This window comes from Ursus americanus, chromosome 24 (assembly GCF_024610735.1).
Source record: "Ursus americanus isolate L20-20 chromosome 24, mUrsAme1.1.p, whole genome shotgun sequence".
Classification (NCBI taxonomy): domain Eukaryota; kingdom Metazoa; phylum Chordata; class Mammalia; order Carnivora; family Ursidae; genus Ursus; species Ursus americanus.
In genome coordinates, this window is record NC_142150.1 from 39,199,431 (window position 1) to 39,215,123 (window position 15,693).

Consider the following 15,693-nt stretch of genomic DNA (forward strand, 5'->3'; position numbering starts at 1 on the left):
ATACATTTGATTAACCATGGTTTGGCTCCCATAGCAACCAAAGAACAGGGGACTAAAGAGTTTCTTAAAAAACAGCATTGCACAATACTTCGGAAGAACAAGGGAAGGTTTGTGGGCACGAAGCAGGATCTAACGAGTTAGCAGTGACTGACAAAGGACTCCCGTATTTTAATTTCGGAGATCGGGCTAAGCCTGTTTATACCCACCCCAAAACAAGTAAGAATTTTGAAGAACAACAACAGAACTGAAGTTCTGAATATGACATTCTAAAGGCACATAACAGAACCTGGTGGAAAATATGAAACAGAAACCACGATCAAAGCTTGGGCCAGAGTCAGGAGACCTTCAAAAATCCTTCAAAGCCAGAGTCCTTCCCTGCAATCCCTGTGCGCTCCATATCCAGGCTCTTCACTACTACGTGAATACCATTAGTGTACTAATATTCATAAGTATTTAACACACTTAATAGAATTTTATATAATCTGCCTTAAATACTACAGCTAAAGGCAAATGAGAAAGTTACCACTAGTTTATATTTCTACTTACCTGTAGACGCTTATCCAAAAAGGACATCCCTCCCTGTAGTCCATAGTTGTATTCATAAGGGAAACTCCAGTCTCGAACCAAAAACATCAGTGTCTATTTAGGAAAAGAACAGAACATATTATAAGGTTGCATAAATTCATTTTCAAAATAACAACTGAAATACTTCCTTGCATAGAGCCAGCTTTTTCAAAGGGGGCAAGAAATTGTGAAGGATTTATTTCTTCTGTAAAGTCTTAGAAACCTTATAAACACTAGAAGGACATGTATAAATCAAATGTGAGGTGAATATATTTTTGTTCCCATGGGTTGATAAGAGCAGAAGGAAGAGATTGAGGAGATGTTAAACTCAGGACTCTGCTCTAAAGGCAAGCATGAGGAACGTGGTAAAGGACAAGAAAACAGCATGGTACAAGCGAATAATGAAATCAGATCTACTTTTAATGTTAGAAAGAAAAACTATAAATAATAAATAAATAATAATACTTAAAGCTCCGCTAGGGGCGCCTGGGTGGCACAGAGGTTAAGCGTCTGCCTTCGGCTCAGGGCGTGATCCCGGCGTTATGGGATCAAGCCCCACATCAGGCTCCTATGCTATGGGCCTGCTTCTTCCTCTCCCACTCCCCCTGCTTGTGTTCCCTCTCTCACCGGCTGTCTCTATCTCTGTCAAATAAATAAATAAATAAAATCTTTAAAAAAATAAAAAAAAAAAAATAAAGCTCCGCTAATCTTATTGAGGTAACTATGCATTTTCATCCTTGTCAAACAACTGGCTAAATAAAGCAGGGGCCAGAAAACTTTTTCATAAAGGACCTAAGAGTAAGTATCTTAGACTCTTACAACAAGAAGTAGCTATGGAGGGCGCCTGGATGGCTCAGCTGGTTAAGCGTCTGCCTTTGGCTCAGGTTAGGATCTCAGGGTCCTAGGATCGAGTCCCACATCAGGGTCCCTGCTCAGTGGGGAGTCCACTTCTCCCTCTGCCCCTGCTTGTGTGTGTGCTCTCTCTCTCAAATAAATAAACTCTTAAAAAAAAAAAAAAAAGCAGCAGCTATGGACAAATGAGTGTAACTGTGTTCCAATAAAACTTTATCTGCAATTTAAATGTCAGTGGCCACAGCTAGTTTACAGATGTCGTGAAATAGTATTGCTTTTTTTATTTCAACCTTTTAACAATATAAAAACCAGGGTGCCTGTGTGGCTCAGTTGGTTAGCACCTGCCTTCGGCTTGGGTCATGATCCCAAGGTCCTGGGATCGAGCCCCACACTGGGCTCCTTGCTCAGCGGGAAGCCTGCTTCTCCCTCACCCTGGGCCTGCCGCTCCCCCTGCTTGTGCTTGCTTTCTTTCTCTCTGTCAAATGAATACATAAAATCTTTGAAAATAAAAAATAAAGAAATAAAAATATAAAAACCATTCCTAACTCACAGGTCATATAAAAACAGGCAGCTAGCCTGCTGATCTCTGAACTAAGACAAAGACGTGAAGGGCATGTGGGTGGCTCAGCTGATTAGGCATCCAAGTCTTGGTTTTGGCTCAGGTTATGATCTCAGGGTTGTGAGATCAAGCCCCATGTGGGGCTCAGCACTCAGCAGGGATCTGCTTGAGATTCTCTCTCTCCCTCTGCCCTCCCCCAACTTGCATTTGTGCCCTCTAAAATAAATAAATAAATCTTAAAACAAATAAATAAAACAAAGACATGAATTACATTTACAGTTAGCATTCTACCTGGAAGGGTTTTTGGAAAATTTCATCCATTGCCAGACGACCATATTCCGTGAAGAGCTTTAAAAAAGAAGAGTTAATGGTTTGTTAGGCAAAATTATTTAAAGTATTTCTACAGCTATTATTTAGCAAAGAATTCATTTAACAGACTCAATGCTACTTATGAGACCAAAGTTCTACAGTTTCAAAAGCCTGGAGAGCCATGAACCTCAAAATAATCTGTTATTCCTCTGTCTCACATTCCATATCCCAATTCATTAGCAAACCCAGAATCCAACCGCTCACAGCTTCCATGTGACCTGGAATATTACGACAGCTTCCTAACTGGTCTCCCTGCCTCGGCCCCTGCTCTGTCCCCAGACTATTCCCAGGACAGCAGCCACAGTGGCTCTGTGATAAGGTTAGTTAGATCACATCGTGCCTCTGCTTAAAACCCTCCAACCTCATAGCAGAAAAGGCAGTCCCTTCCAGTGAGATCTGGCCACCCTGGCCCTCCTCACTCTTCCTCAAATATGCTGTGAACACTGCTGCCTTACTGCCATTGTTCCAACCCCTCCTTCTGGCTGTAAGGTTGTCCCCCCAAATAACTGTACAATCTGCTCCCTCACTTTTCATGGTCTTCATTCAAATGGCTCCTTCTCAAAGAAGCCTTACCAACCTTCTACCTCAAAAGATTACAAGTTTCCCCACAATTCTTCTTACCTCACATCTCTTTTAAATATCTTTCCTTAACCTGACTCACTATCTAACATGCTATATTTACTTATTTTGATTAGTGCTTGTCTTCACTACTAGAATTTACGCTCCAGGAGGGCAGGGGTGTTGGTCTGTTCCCTGCACTACTGTATCTCTGACAGCAGGAGGAGCACTGGGCCAAGAGCATGTACGCAGTGCAAAGGACCGAATGACCAAATTCTCTAAGGTCAGGGTTTACACAGACATTCATCTCCAAGTCCTCATGAAGCCTCTCACTAAAAATATAGCAAAATGAAGTTTAACAGTTTAAAAGGTATAAACTCGCAGAATAAAGAGGATGAGAAATGATATGGCAACAAAGAAGAGCTGTCAAAAATACTCTGGAAGGAAAACAGAAAAATGAAAACTATCTCAGGTTTCGGGTTTCTCTGCCTTATCTGTGACAGACAGGCCAACAAGAAACAAGCAGATTTTCTCAGCAGAATCCCTGGAAGGCTCAGAAATTAGAAGCACCAGTCACCACGAAGGAAAGGGTGAGGGAGCGAGGCTAACGACTGAAGAAACGGTTCAAAGTCTTCGGAGGGAGCATCTACACTCCCAGATCCTGTTACCTCCCCGTGCTCCAAATCCTCTTCCTGCCCCCACAGAAGACGGGAAGTGTACTGTCTGGAAGGGATAGACCGGGAAGAATTTACACTTTGATACCAAACGCAGCCGAGCGGAGTAAGGTAAGTCCCCTACTTCACTGGAAATGGGCACTTAGGTTAAGGTCTACACACTGAACAGTGAGACTCAGCCTCCCATCCTGCTGGAGCCACTGCAAGCTTCTACCCACCCCCCCACCCCCCGGCAGGAGTTTAAAGAATTCTTCTCTGGAGAAAATGACAGCCCAAGAACAGGCTGCAAATACAGATATTCAGGGGCTGCAACAAACACCCAAATCATCTTGTCCAGTCACCTCACTGTGATCCAAAGCAGTCACCAGGCCGCCCTCTTACCAACGGTCCCGGTCAGATTTTTAACAGCACACTCTTAAATACACGTGGCCAAGGACACCAGAAATTTGAGAGAAGCTACTAGCAAGAAAGACAAAAACTTGTGTCCTTCAATTCTAACATCATACTATATTATTCCTTTTATAATTTCTTCCCCTCCATTTGCTCTGTTACGTTTTACTAAAACACCTCTCATTATTAACAGGTGTAACCTCTCCTGAACTGAGGCTCAAATTTCCCTCTTTACTGTGCCCTCCCATTCTCCCTCTCCTCCACCTCACCTTCTCCTCTCTTCCCTTTTTCCCCGCTTCTCTCCTCCCCTGCCCTGCTCTTCTCTCTCTGCTTCACTCCCTTCCTCTGGTCTGACTTCTGCTCTGTCGTTTCATTCAGCCCGCCAGGGAGATTTTCTCCAATTTAGCATCCACCTCCTTCTCTACTGAAGTTTCTGATTTTAGTGACATGGTGTTCATTTCCAAGCTTCTGTTTGTTTTCTGAATTTTAACAGGATCCTGTTTCTTCTTGGTTACAACAGCTGCAACATTTTATCTTTCTGATCATATGCATTTACAAAGAATGAAGAAAAAGCCCAGACTAAGGTACATTACCATGAAAATTCATGCCAAGAAGAAGATCTTAAAAGCTTCAGAGAGAAAAAGGTCACATACAAAGGATCAGGAATCAGATGGTGTGGGACTTCAGCAGCAACACTGGAAGCTGGAAGGCAAGGAAGCAATGCCCTCAATTCTAAAAGAAAGTTATTTCTACCCTGTAATTCTAGGATAAAATTAAAATATTCTCAGACTTACAAGAACTCAGAAAAGTTATCTCCTATGCATCCATTCTATCCTTTCACAGAATGCTACTGGAGAATGTATAAAATTAAAGAGAACCAAAAAAAAAAAAAAAGAGAGAGAGAGAGAGAGAGAGGATAGAGAATAAACAAATAAAAGATTAAATAGGATCCAACTGCAAAAAGAATTGAAATTCCCAGGCCCTAATTTCAAGCTATATTACAAAGCTATGGTAATCAAAACAGTATGATATTGGCACAAAAACAGACACACAGATCAGTGGAACAGAATAGCTTTCTATTCTCCCAGAAATAAACCCCGGTATATATAATCAATTGACTTTATGACAAAGAAGCCAAGAATATACAATGAGGAAAGGACAGTCTCATCAGTAAATGGTGCTGGGGAAACTGGACAGCTACCTGCAGAAGAATGAAACTAGACCACTTTCTTATACCACACAAAAAAATTAACGCAAAATGGATCAAAAACTTGAACATAAAACCTGAAACCAGAACACTCTTAGAAGAAAACTAGGTGGTAAGCTCCTTGACGTCAGTCTCAATGATTTTTTGGATTTGGCAACAAAAGCAAACGCCACAACAAACAAGTGGAACAACATCAAACTAAAAAGCTGTGCAGCAAAGAAAACCACTAACAAAATGAAAGAGCAACCTACCAAGTGAGAGGAAATATTTGAAAATCGTATATCAGAAAAAGTTAACAGCCACAGTATATAAAGAATTCATACAACTCAATAGGAAAAAACAAAACCCACAAGTCAATTAAAAAATGGGCAGAGGATCTAAATAGACATTTTGCAAGGATGGTCAGTGGGTACCTGAAAAGATGCTCACCATCAATAGTATCAGGGAAATGAAAATAAAAACCATAATGAGATACCTCCTCACACCTATTAGAATGAATGTTCATCAAAAAGAAAAGAAATATTAAGTGTTGGTGAGAATGTGGCAAAAAGGGAGCTCCTGTCCATTGTTGGCAGAAATTTAACTGGGGCAACTATTATGAAACCAGTATGGAGGGTCCTCAAAAAATTAAAAATGAAACTACCATACAATTCAGCAATTCCACTTCTGCATAATTACTTGAAGAAAACGAAAACAATAACTCAAAAAGACATATGCACCCCCATAGTCAATGCAGCTTTATTCACAAATGCCAACATATGGAAGCAGCCTCAGTGTCCATCAGTGGATGAATGGATACAAAAAAAATGTGGTGCATATATTCAGTGGAATGTTATGTGCCATAAAAAAGAAGGCAATCTTGCCATCTCCAACAATATGGATGGGCCTTGAGGGCATTACACTAAGTTTTACTAAGTCAGATGGAGAAAGGCAAACACTGTATGATCTCATTTATATGTAGAATCTGATCTCACCTATATGTAGAATCCGAGAAAAACAAACAACTTAAAAACAAAAAACAAAGAAGCATATGGATACAGAGGTGGAATGGTGGTAGGGGACAAAAAGTGAAGGGGATTAAAAGTACACACTTCCAGGGGTGTCTGGCTGGCTCAGTCGGAAGAACATACGATCTTGATCTCTGGGTTGTGAGTTCGAGACCCACATTGGATGTAGAGATCACTTAAAAATAAAATCTTAAAAAAATTAAAAAAAAAAAAAAAGTACAGACTTCCAGCTATAAAATACATAAGTCATGGGGATGTAACGTACAACATGGTGACTACAGTTAATAATACTTAAAAGTTGCAAAGAGAGTAGATCGTAAATGTTTTCATCACAAGGGAAAAAATAATAAATTTTTTTAAAAAGAAAGAAATTGCCAGTGGGACAGCTGTACACCAGGACTAATGGAGGAGGAAAACACAATGCCCAGGAGTGATGCCTCCCCCCATGGAAAAAAAACAACCTGAAGTATGAAGACCATACTGAGAGGTTTTAGGAGTCTATCCCTTGAGATACATTAATGATAAGCACACAGAACACTAAACTAGCAAAAAACATGATACAGGTAATTCATTACAAGAAATGCAATCATAATTCACAAGAAACCTCAGTGAGGAAGAACATATAAATACAACCATGTAATAAGGAAATAACAAATACTTTTTTAGCCAAATATTGTGATCTAACTGTTGGAAGGATGAGGGGAAGAAAGCTGTGGGTGAGGGTGGGAGAGTGGTAAAGATGCTAAACCCTAATTTTATACAAGAAGTTATTACTATTAAAATTATAAAAATCCAGAAGGAACAGCATAACCATGTTCTTGAAAAATTTAGAAGCAAATAAGAAGACACAGCCCAAAGGACAAGTGATTGGCTCTGGAGAAAGGAAGTAAAAGGTTGGAAGAATGTTCTTTTTTATTATGAACATTGCAATACTACGGACTTTTAAAGTATGTGTGTGTATAGATATATATTACTTTGTTAAAACAATAAAATGATACTTAAGAAAAAGAAAGCACCTAACACATATAAAATACTATATATAAACAAAACAAAACACACATACAAAACTACAAAACCCATGATCTCTCTCTGTAATTCTGAAATCCAAAAAGCTCTAAAAACCCAAGCTAGGTGGCAAACTCCCTTAGAGGAAAACCTGCCTTGAACGGATGTGAGGCTTTTTATAAGCTTTATTTATCCCATTTCATGAATCAGTCATACCTCTCACTGCAGAAATAGTAGCATGTTTCATTAGGAGCTATTACCTGAACGCCCATTCCTGTCCTTGACCTCATGCTTATACGCAGCATATTTTCTATCTAAAATCAAGAAAATTTCAAATCCCAAAACACAGTCTCAAAGGGTTTGCATAAGGCTTGTTGTCACATGTTACCTATTTCCTATAGAGATATTTATGTGTTCACAAAGAAAAAGAACACAAAGGCTATATTCAAACCTGATATGTGGTTACCTCTGGGGATCAGGAAGGGGGACTTCAGTTTTATCCAAGGTGTCCCAATTTTTTGCAAGAACATCATTTCTAATTTCATTATGATTACACTATTAACTTTTAAAAATACAGAAACGACCAGAGTGACAGATGTCATCTTACTAATGATAGAGCTAAATGCAGCCTCTAGGAAGAAGGCATAGAGGGAAGGAGGATCTCCACCAGGAAACGCTATTGGAAACAGGGTCTTCACAGAGGTAATCCCGTTAAGACGAGGTCATCAGGGTGAGCCCTAAGCCAACATGACTGTGTCCTTATCAGAAAAGGTAACACAGACACAGGGAGAAGAATGCAACGTGAAAAGAGACACACAGACGGCCGACAGAAGCCGAGACTGAAGGCCTACGGCTAATGCCAAGGAACGCCGAGGACGGCCAGCGAACCAGCAGGAACGAGGACGGGGCAAGCACAGACTCTTCCCCACAGGCCAGAGAGGGTGCGGCCCTGTGGACAGCTTGAGTTCTGACGGCTGGACTCCGGAACCGCGAGACCATAAGGCTGTGTTGTCTGAAGCCCCCTCGTCTGTGGTACGTTGTTACAGCAGGCCTCACACAGCACCCGGGCCTACTCAGCGTGACCTCTCACTGACTGACAACACGGTCTACCTCAGACGTGAGTGTGTCTACAGCTCAGAGTCCACTGCCTCACACAAGCTAGGTGTCCAAAACAACGTGCAAAAGGAAGGAGCCTAGAAAGAAGTTTCAGGTGACAAGGTGTCAAACTCAAGTTTTGATGGAAATGTTTCAGGAGCAACAGCTCCCAACCCCGGGGTCGTGACACCAGAGTAGAACCACAAGTTATAAAGTGCAAGCCAAAGTGAGGAATTCTTTTCTTTGCTTTTTAAAGGAACTGAAGTTAGAACTAATTCAAAGTAATTCCCATAATAAATGACTCCCTCACATTCCTGTGCATGCTGATCTGTTTTCCTGAACGTCACTGGGACAGGTGGGATCAGAAAGGCGTGCCAAGAATTGCATTCAACTCTGGAATACCCATGGAAGAGTATTTTACAGGGATAACATATAAGAACTGCTGCATGGAGAACAGAAGACAATGACTAATAGCAGCAGTAGTAGTAGTATTAATAAATAATGGCTCACAGTTATTAAGCACATACTCTTTTCTCGGCACATACTGCTATGCATTTTATAAATGCTGATTTATTTAGCTACACCTGGATTTTTGCAATAGCTCACAACCAGTCTCACTGAATGCACACCTGTCCCTAAAAATCTATTCTAAACAGCCAGAGTGATCCTCTGCTCAAATAACGTCACTCCTCTGCTCAAAGCACAGCTCCTATACCCATCGCCCAGAGGAAAAGCCCAAGCCCTTGGCGAAGGCCAAGCATCAGCAGGACCTAAATGCCTCTCTGACTTTATCACTAAGCCTCCTCCTGTCACGGGGCACCTGGGTGGCTCAGTGGTTAAAAGTCTGACTCTTGGGGCGCCTGGGTGGCACAGCGGTTAAGCGTCTGCCTTCGGCTCAGGGCGTGATCCCAGGGTCCTGGGATCGAGCCCCACATCAGGCTCCTCTGCTGGGAGCCTGCTTCTTCCTCTCCCACTCCCCCTGCTTGTGTTCCCTCTCTCGCTGGCTGTCTCTCTCTGTGTCAAATAAATGAATAAAATCTTTAAAAAAAAAAAAAAGTCTGACTCTTGGGGCGCCTGGGTGGCACAGCGGTTAAGCATCTGCCTTCGGCTCAGGGCGTGATCCCGGCATTCTGGAATTGAGCTCCACATCAGGCTCCTCAGCTATGAGCCTGCTTCTTCCTCTCCCACTTCCCCTGCTTGTGTTCCCTCTCTCGCTGGCTGTCTCTATCTCTGTCGAATAAATAAATAAAATCTTAAAAAAAAAAAAAAAAGTCTGACTCTTGATTTTGGCTCAGGTCATGATCTCAGAGTTGTGAGATCAAGGCCCACGTCGGGCTCTGCACTCAGCCGGGAGTCTGCTTAAGATTTTCTCTCTCCCTCTCCTTCTGTCCCAACCCATCCTGTGCTCTCTTAAAAAAAAAAAAAAAAAAGCCTCCTCCTGTCACACCTCCTAGTCCTAACCACTGGCCTCCCTGCTGTTCCTCGATCTTGCCAAGCACCCTCCAGCTCAGTTCTTTCTTCTTGCTGCCCCCCCTCCTATACCACTTCCCCCCCAGATATACTGCAGGACTTACTGACCCACTTTCTTGGGTTCTGTGCTCAACTCAGTAAGGCCTTCTCTGATTACCCAGCAGTAACAGGGTGCAGGACCGCTGTGAGCCAAAAACCTTCCCCCATAGTTCAATCTGTTGCTAAACCTACTCAGCTGTAAAATTTCTCTTAGTCTTAAAACTTTTAAATGATACACTAGGACATTAAACTTTTTATGATGAACATATACCTGCAGCTGTTGAAGATCATCTTCCTGAATGTTCTGGGACAAATTATAAATCTAGAAAACAAAAATCCAGATTGATAACCACTCTAGTTTCACTTCAAAGGAATCCCAAATAAGCTAAACCATCTAACAGAAACTTTGTACAACTAGAGGTTTACATATAAGAACATAAGGTCTGTTCAAACAGTAATATTATCTGTCTTTTGGAAAACTGCATATGATGTTGAAATCACCTAATTCTTCCTTTACAGCTTAAAAATCAGTTTTCCTAAGTTCTCACCAAATCCCCATTTCCAGTGTGATGTAATTAATGTAATTTCATGTTCCACTTTTCAGACTTTTTTTGGAGTATTTTATACATACTGATGACCAAAGTGGAAAAATAATTAAAGCTCCTTATTGAGCTTAAGTTGTATCTATAGCTTAAAAAGAACATTTACACATCACCTAGGGATTCTGATAACAGAACTGAAAATAGATGTACTCCCTTTATCTTATTTCCTCCACAAACTTTTATCTTAATCAAGTGGTGATACCTGAACAGAACTAGTCATGGTGCTTAGAGCGAAGATGGTGGCACAATCTTTCACAGTGGACTGGCTATCAAACGCCCCCTGGGTATCCATCAGAACAACTGCAACCTAAAAGAAAGGGAAATAACAACAAAATATGTTAGACTGAGAAGGGGAAAAATGTAGAAAAGAAATTGAGAAGTACAGGTAACAATTACATGAGGCTTTGGCACCTGTTTGTAGTTCTACAGAAAAGTAGTTATTGAAGTGCCTTGTCTTGATCAGAGAATTTTTCTGGAGAGGATTATCTGCTCTGACATGATGATATGGCATGAAACAGAGACCTACAAAGCAGTATGTATAGACACGGAACGTGCCCCACCAATTAAAAGAGCCAAAAGGTGAGACCAATTAGCTCACTTAGCAAGCCATTCAGATATTTTTATTCAGAAAGTAATAATATGTTATCACTTTTCCGTAACTTACATATCAAGTCCATGAATCACATATTATATTTTTTAGTTTATTTTCTTATCCCCAATCCTCTACTGTGGTAAAACAGATATGATATAAATCCACGCAAAAGAAAGTATAATGCAAAATAGAGAGATAAAACCAAACCAAATAAAGTTTCCAGCCAGCCTCAATGCACTGAAACCTAATGACAGACATGAAGGCTTTATCCTTTCCACACTTTATCCAGTTTGTGAAGAGGATACTGTCAAACTAAACAAGGAATCAGCATTAATCATGGCTGAGACAAATGAATATCCACACAAGAGAACAGTATTGGATCCCAACCTCAGATCATATACAAAATGGATCAAATTAACTCAAAATGGATCAAAAACCTAAATGTAAGAGATAAAACCATAAAACCCCTAGAAGGAAACAGAAGTGTAAATCTTCAGGACCTTGGATTAGGCAATGGTTTCTTATTTTTTTTCTTTTTTTTTTAAGATTATATTTATTTGAGAGAGAGCACGCGCCTGCACGTGAGGGGAGAAGATCAGCAGAGGGAGAAGCAGACTTCCCACTGAGGAGGGAGCCCAATTCAGAGCTGGATGCCCAAACTCCCAGGATCATGACATGAGCTGAAGACAGATGCTTAACCGATTGAGCCACCCAGGCACCATAGGCAATGGTTTCTTAAATATGACACATAAAGCACAAGCAACCAAAGAAAAAAATACACAAATTGGACTTCATCAAAATTTAAAACTTTTGCACATCAAGAGACACTATCAAGAAAATAAAAAGACAACCTACAGAATGAAAGAAAATAATTGCAAGTTATCTATCTGGACAAGGTCTAGTATTCAGAATATACAAAGAACAATTCAACAATAAAAAGACAAATGATCCAACTAAAAAATGAATTTGATTTGAATAGATACTTCACCCGAGAAAATATACAAATGGCTAATGAGCACATAAAAATATTCTCAACATCATTAGTCATTGCGGAAATGCAAATCAAAGCCACAATGAACCAAATAAAAAGCTTCTGAACAAACAAAATTTTAAATTTTAAATTAAAAAAAAAACGCTTTTACACGGCAAAGGAAACCATCAACAAAACAAAAAGGCACTACTGAGTAGATGATAGCTGCAAATGATACATCCAGTAAGGGGTTAATGTCTAAATATATAAAGAACTTACACGACTCAGCACTAAAAAGGAAATAATCTGATTAAAATGTAGGCAGAGGATCTGAATAGACATTTTTCCAAAGAAGACATACAGATGGCCAACAGACACATGAAAAGATGCTCAACCTCATTCACTAATCAGGGAAATACAAATCAAAACCACAATGACATATCAGTCGGAATGGCTAGTATCAAAAAGAAACAACAAGGGGCGCCTGGCTGGCTGAGTTGGTAGAGCATGAGACTCTTGATCTTAGGGTCATGAGTTCGAGCCCCACATTGGGTGTAGAGATTACTAAAGAAGAAAAGGAAAAGAAATAACAAGTGTTGGTGACAATGTGAAGAAAACAGAACCCTCATGCACTGTTGGCGGGAATATAAACTGGTGCAGCCACTTTGGAAAACAGAATGAAGGTTCCTCAAAAATTTAAAAATAGAAATACCATATGATCCACTTCTGGGTATTTACCCAAAGAAAACAAAAACACTAATTTGAAAAGATACATGCACCCCTGGGTTTATTGGGGCATTATTTACAAAGCCAATATAGAAGCAGCCCAAGTGTCCACCAACAGATAACTGGATAGAGAAGATGTGGTATACATCTTTGAATATTACTCAGCCATAAAAAGAAAGAGAGAGAGAGAGAGAGAGATCTTGCCATTTGCAACAACATGCATAGACCCAGTTAGTATTAAGCTAAGTGAAATAAGTCAGACATAGAAAGACAAATGTAATTTCACTCGTATGTAGAATCTAAAAAACAAAACAAAAGTACTCTTAAATACAGAGAACTGGTGGTTGCCAGAGGGAGGTGGATGGGAGAATGGATGAAACAGGTAAAGGGGACTAAGAGGTACAAACTTCAGTAATAAAATAAATAAGTCAAGAAGATGAGAAGTACAGCATAGGAAATATAATCAATGATATTGTAATAACATTGTATGGCAACCAATGGTAACTACACTTACATGGTGAGCAATGAATAATGTATAGAACTATCAAATCAAGATGTTGAAACTAATGTAACAGTTTTGTTGTATGTATGTCAATTATACTTCAAGAATTAAAAAAAAAAACTTTTCCAAAAAATTTTAAAAATTAGAAAAATAAAACCACAGTGAGATACTACTTCACACCTAGGGTGGCTGTAATCAAAAAGACAAACAAGATGGGGTGTGGCAAGCATATGGCAGGCCTAGGAGCCTTTCCAGTGATGCTAGGAGCCTTTCCAGTGATGCTAGGAGCCTTTCCAGTGAGAATGCAGGGTGCTACAGCTGCTTTGGGAAGCATTTTTGCAGTTTTTCAAAAGGTTAGATATGTAGTTGCCATATGACCCAGAAACTGCACTCCCAGGTATATACCCAGAAGTACTGAAAACATGCTTAATCCTACAACTCAACAGGAAGGAAGGAAGGAGGGGAGGAAGGGAGAGAGGAAGGGGAGGGAGGGAGAGAGGAAGGGGAGGAAGGGAGAGAAGAAGGAAGGGAGGGAATAATCGGATTAAATAAATAGGCAAAGGACTTGAATAGACATTTCTCCAAAGACGACATACAAATGGCCAACAGGTATGTGAAAAGGTACTCAGTATCACTCATCATCAGGAAAATACAAATCAAAACCACAATGAGATACCATCTCACACCTATTAAAATAGGTACTATCAAAAAAAACCAAGAGAAATAGGGGCACCTGTCCGGCTCAGTCGGTAGAGCATATGACTCTTGATCTCAGGGCCATGGGTTCAATCCCCCCCGTTGGGCACAGAGAGTACTTAGAAAAAAAGAAATAGTAAGTGTTGGCTAGGATGTAGAGAAATCAGAGTCCTTGCACACTGATACAAAATCATACAGCTGCTATGGAAAATAGTATGGAAATTCCTCAAAAAATTAAAAATAGAACTACCTTATGATCCAGCAATTCCTCTTCCGGGTATATACCCCAAAGATTTCAGACCAGTATCTCGAAACATCTCCATTCCTATGTTCACTGCAGCAAGATTCACAACAGCCCAGATATGGAAACAACCTAAATGCCCATCAACTGATGAATGGATAGAAAAAATGTGGTATCTACCTACAATGGAATACTACTGAGCCTTAAAAAGGAAGGAAATTCTGCCATATGTGATAACATGAATGAACCCAGAGGATATTAAGTGAGATAAGTCAGTCACAGAAGGACAAACACTGCTTGATTCCACTCATGCAAGGTATCTAAAATAGTCAAACTCAGAGAAACAGAGTAGAATGGTGGTTGGCAGGGGAGAAGGGGAAACAGGACTTGTTTGATGGGTATAAACTTTCAGTTATGCAAGATGGATGAGTTCTCAAAATCTGCTACACAACAGAGTGCTTACAGCCGACAGTACTATACTGCGTACTTGAAATTTTATTAAGAGGGTAGATCTCAGGTTAAGTGCTCTTACCACAGTAAAAACAAGGAAAAAGAAAGGATATGTTCACACAAACATTTGTACATGAATGTTCATGGCAGCATTATTCATAATAACCACAAAGTAAAAATAACCCAAATGTCCTTCAAATGATGAAAAGATAAAGTGTGACTGGTCCACACAACAAAGTATTATTCAGCCACAAAAGTGTTCAAGAGTTCAGCTGAGGACTGACAAGAACGTGCACGGGAGGACACTACCTGAGGCTAGAGACAACCAATCAAAAGGTTTAGAGAAAACAGTACCCAGTGCTTACAGAGGGCCAACAACGGGCCTGTTCCCTCCAACCAGACTGAAAAAAAATCCCGTAATTCTAGAGTACTCAGAAAAGTACCTGCCTCAATAAATGAGGAATAATAATAAGTGAGGAATAAATAGCTCTAGATTAAATACTACCCTGGTGCCATTCAATAAACCTTAAAAGACAGAACAGAAAGGATCCAACAGTTTCCAAATTTTTTAACTGCAGCCTAGAATAAGGTCAGGGAAAATATGGGAACTGCAGGAAATCAGGGAAAACATTAAGAAAATAAGACCCAATGAGGAGAAAAATCAATGAAAATTAACCCAGAACAGGGACACCTGGGTGGGTCAGTTGGTTAAGCGTCAGACTCTTAATCTCAGCTCAGGTCTTGATCTCAGGGTCGTGAATTCAAGCCCTCAGTTGGGCTCCATGCTGGGAGTGGAGCCTACTTAAGGGGGAAAAAAAAAAAAACAGAATAGATACAGATGTTAAAATTAACAGAAAATGACTCTAAAACAGCATTCTGTATAACTATACTCCATATATTCAAAAAGTTAAGTAGTGACATGAAAGACATAAAAAAGACCTAACTTCCAGGGACAAAAATCACAACTTCCACCATGAAAAATACACTGGATTATAAAGACTTGGCAACTTGAAGGCCTAGCAACAGCAACTGCCCAAAAAGAAACAAAGAGAAAAGCAAGTTAAAAAAATGAATCGATCAGCTATGGGACAGCCTGACCTATGCATACTAGGAGTCCCCAAAAGG

At 40.2% G+C, this 15,693-nt stretch overlaps 1 protein-coding gene across 2 annotated transcripts in view; it reads right to left on the reverse strand.

Moving 5' to 3' along the window:
- The window catches only part of ATL3 (atlastin GTPase 3), a 48,485-nt gene that overhangs the window by 17,403 nt on the left and 15,389 nt on the right, over nt 1-15,693 (reverse strand). For both annotated transcript variants that reach the window (XM_045775669.2, XM_045775668.2), the window contains 4 exons: nt 10,594-10,698; nt 10,061-10,111; nt 2,267-2,323; nt 547-639 (listed from right to left, as the gene is read on the reverse strand). In XM_045775669.2, coding sequence (XP_045631625.2) covers nt 547-639; nt 2,267-2,323; nt 10,061-10,111; nt 10,594-10,698 — 306 coding nt within the window. The remainder of the gene's footprint in view (nt 1-546; nt 640-2,266; nt 2,324-10,060; nt 10,112-10,593; nt 10,699-15,693) is intronic.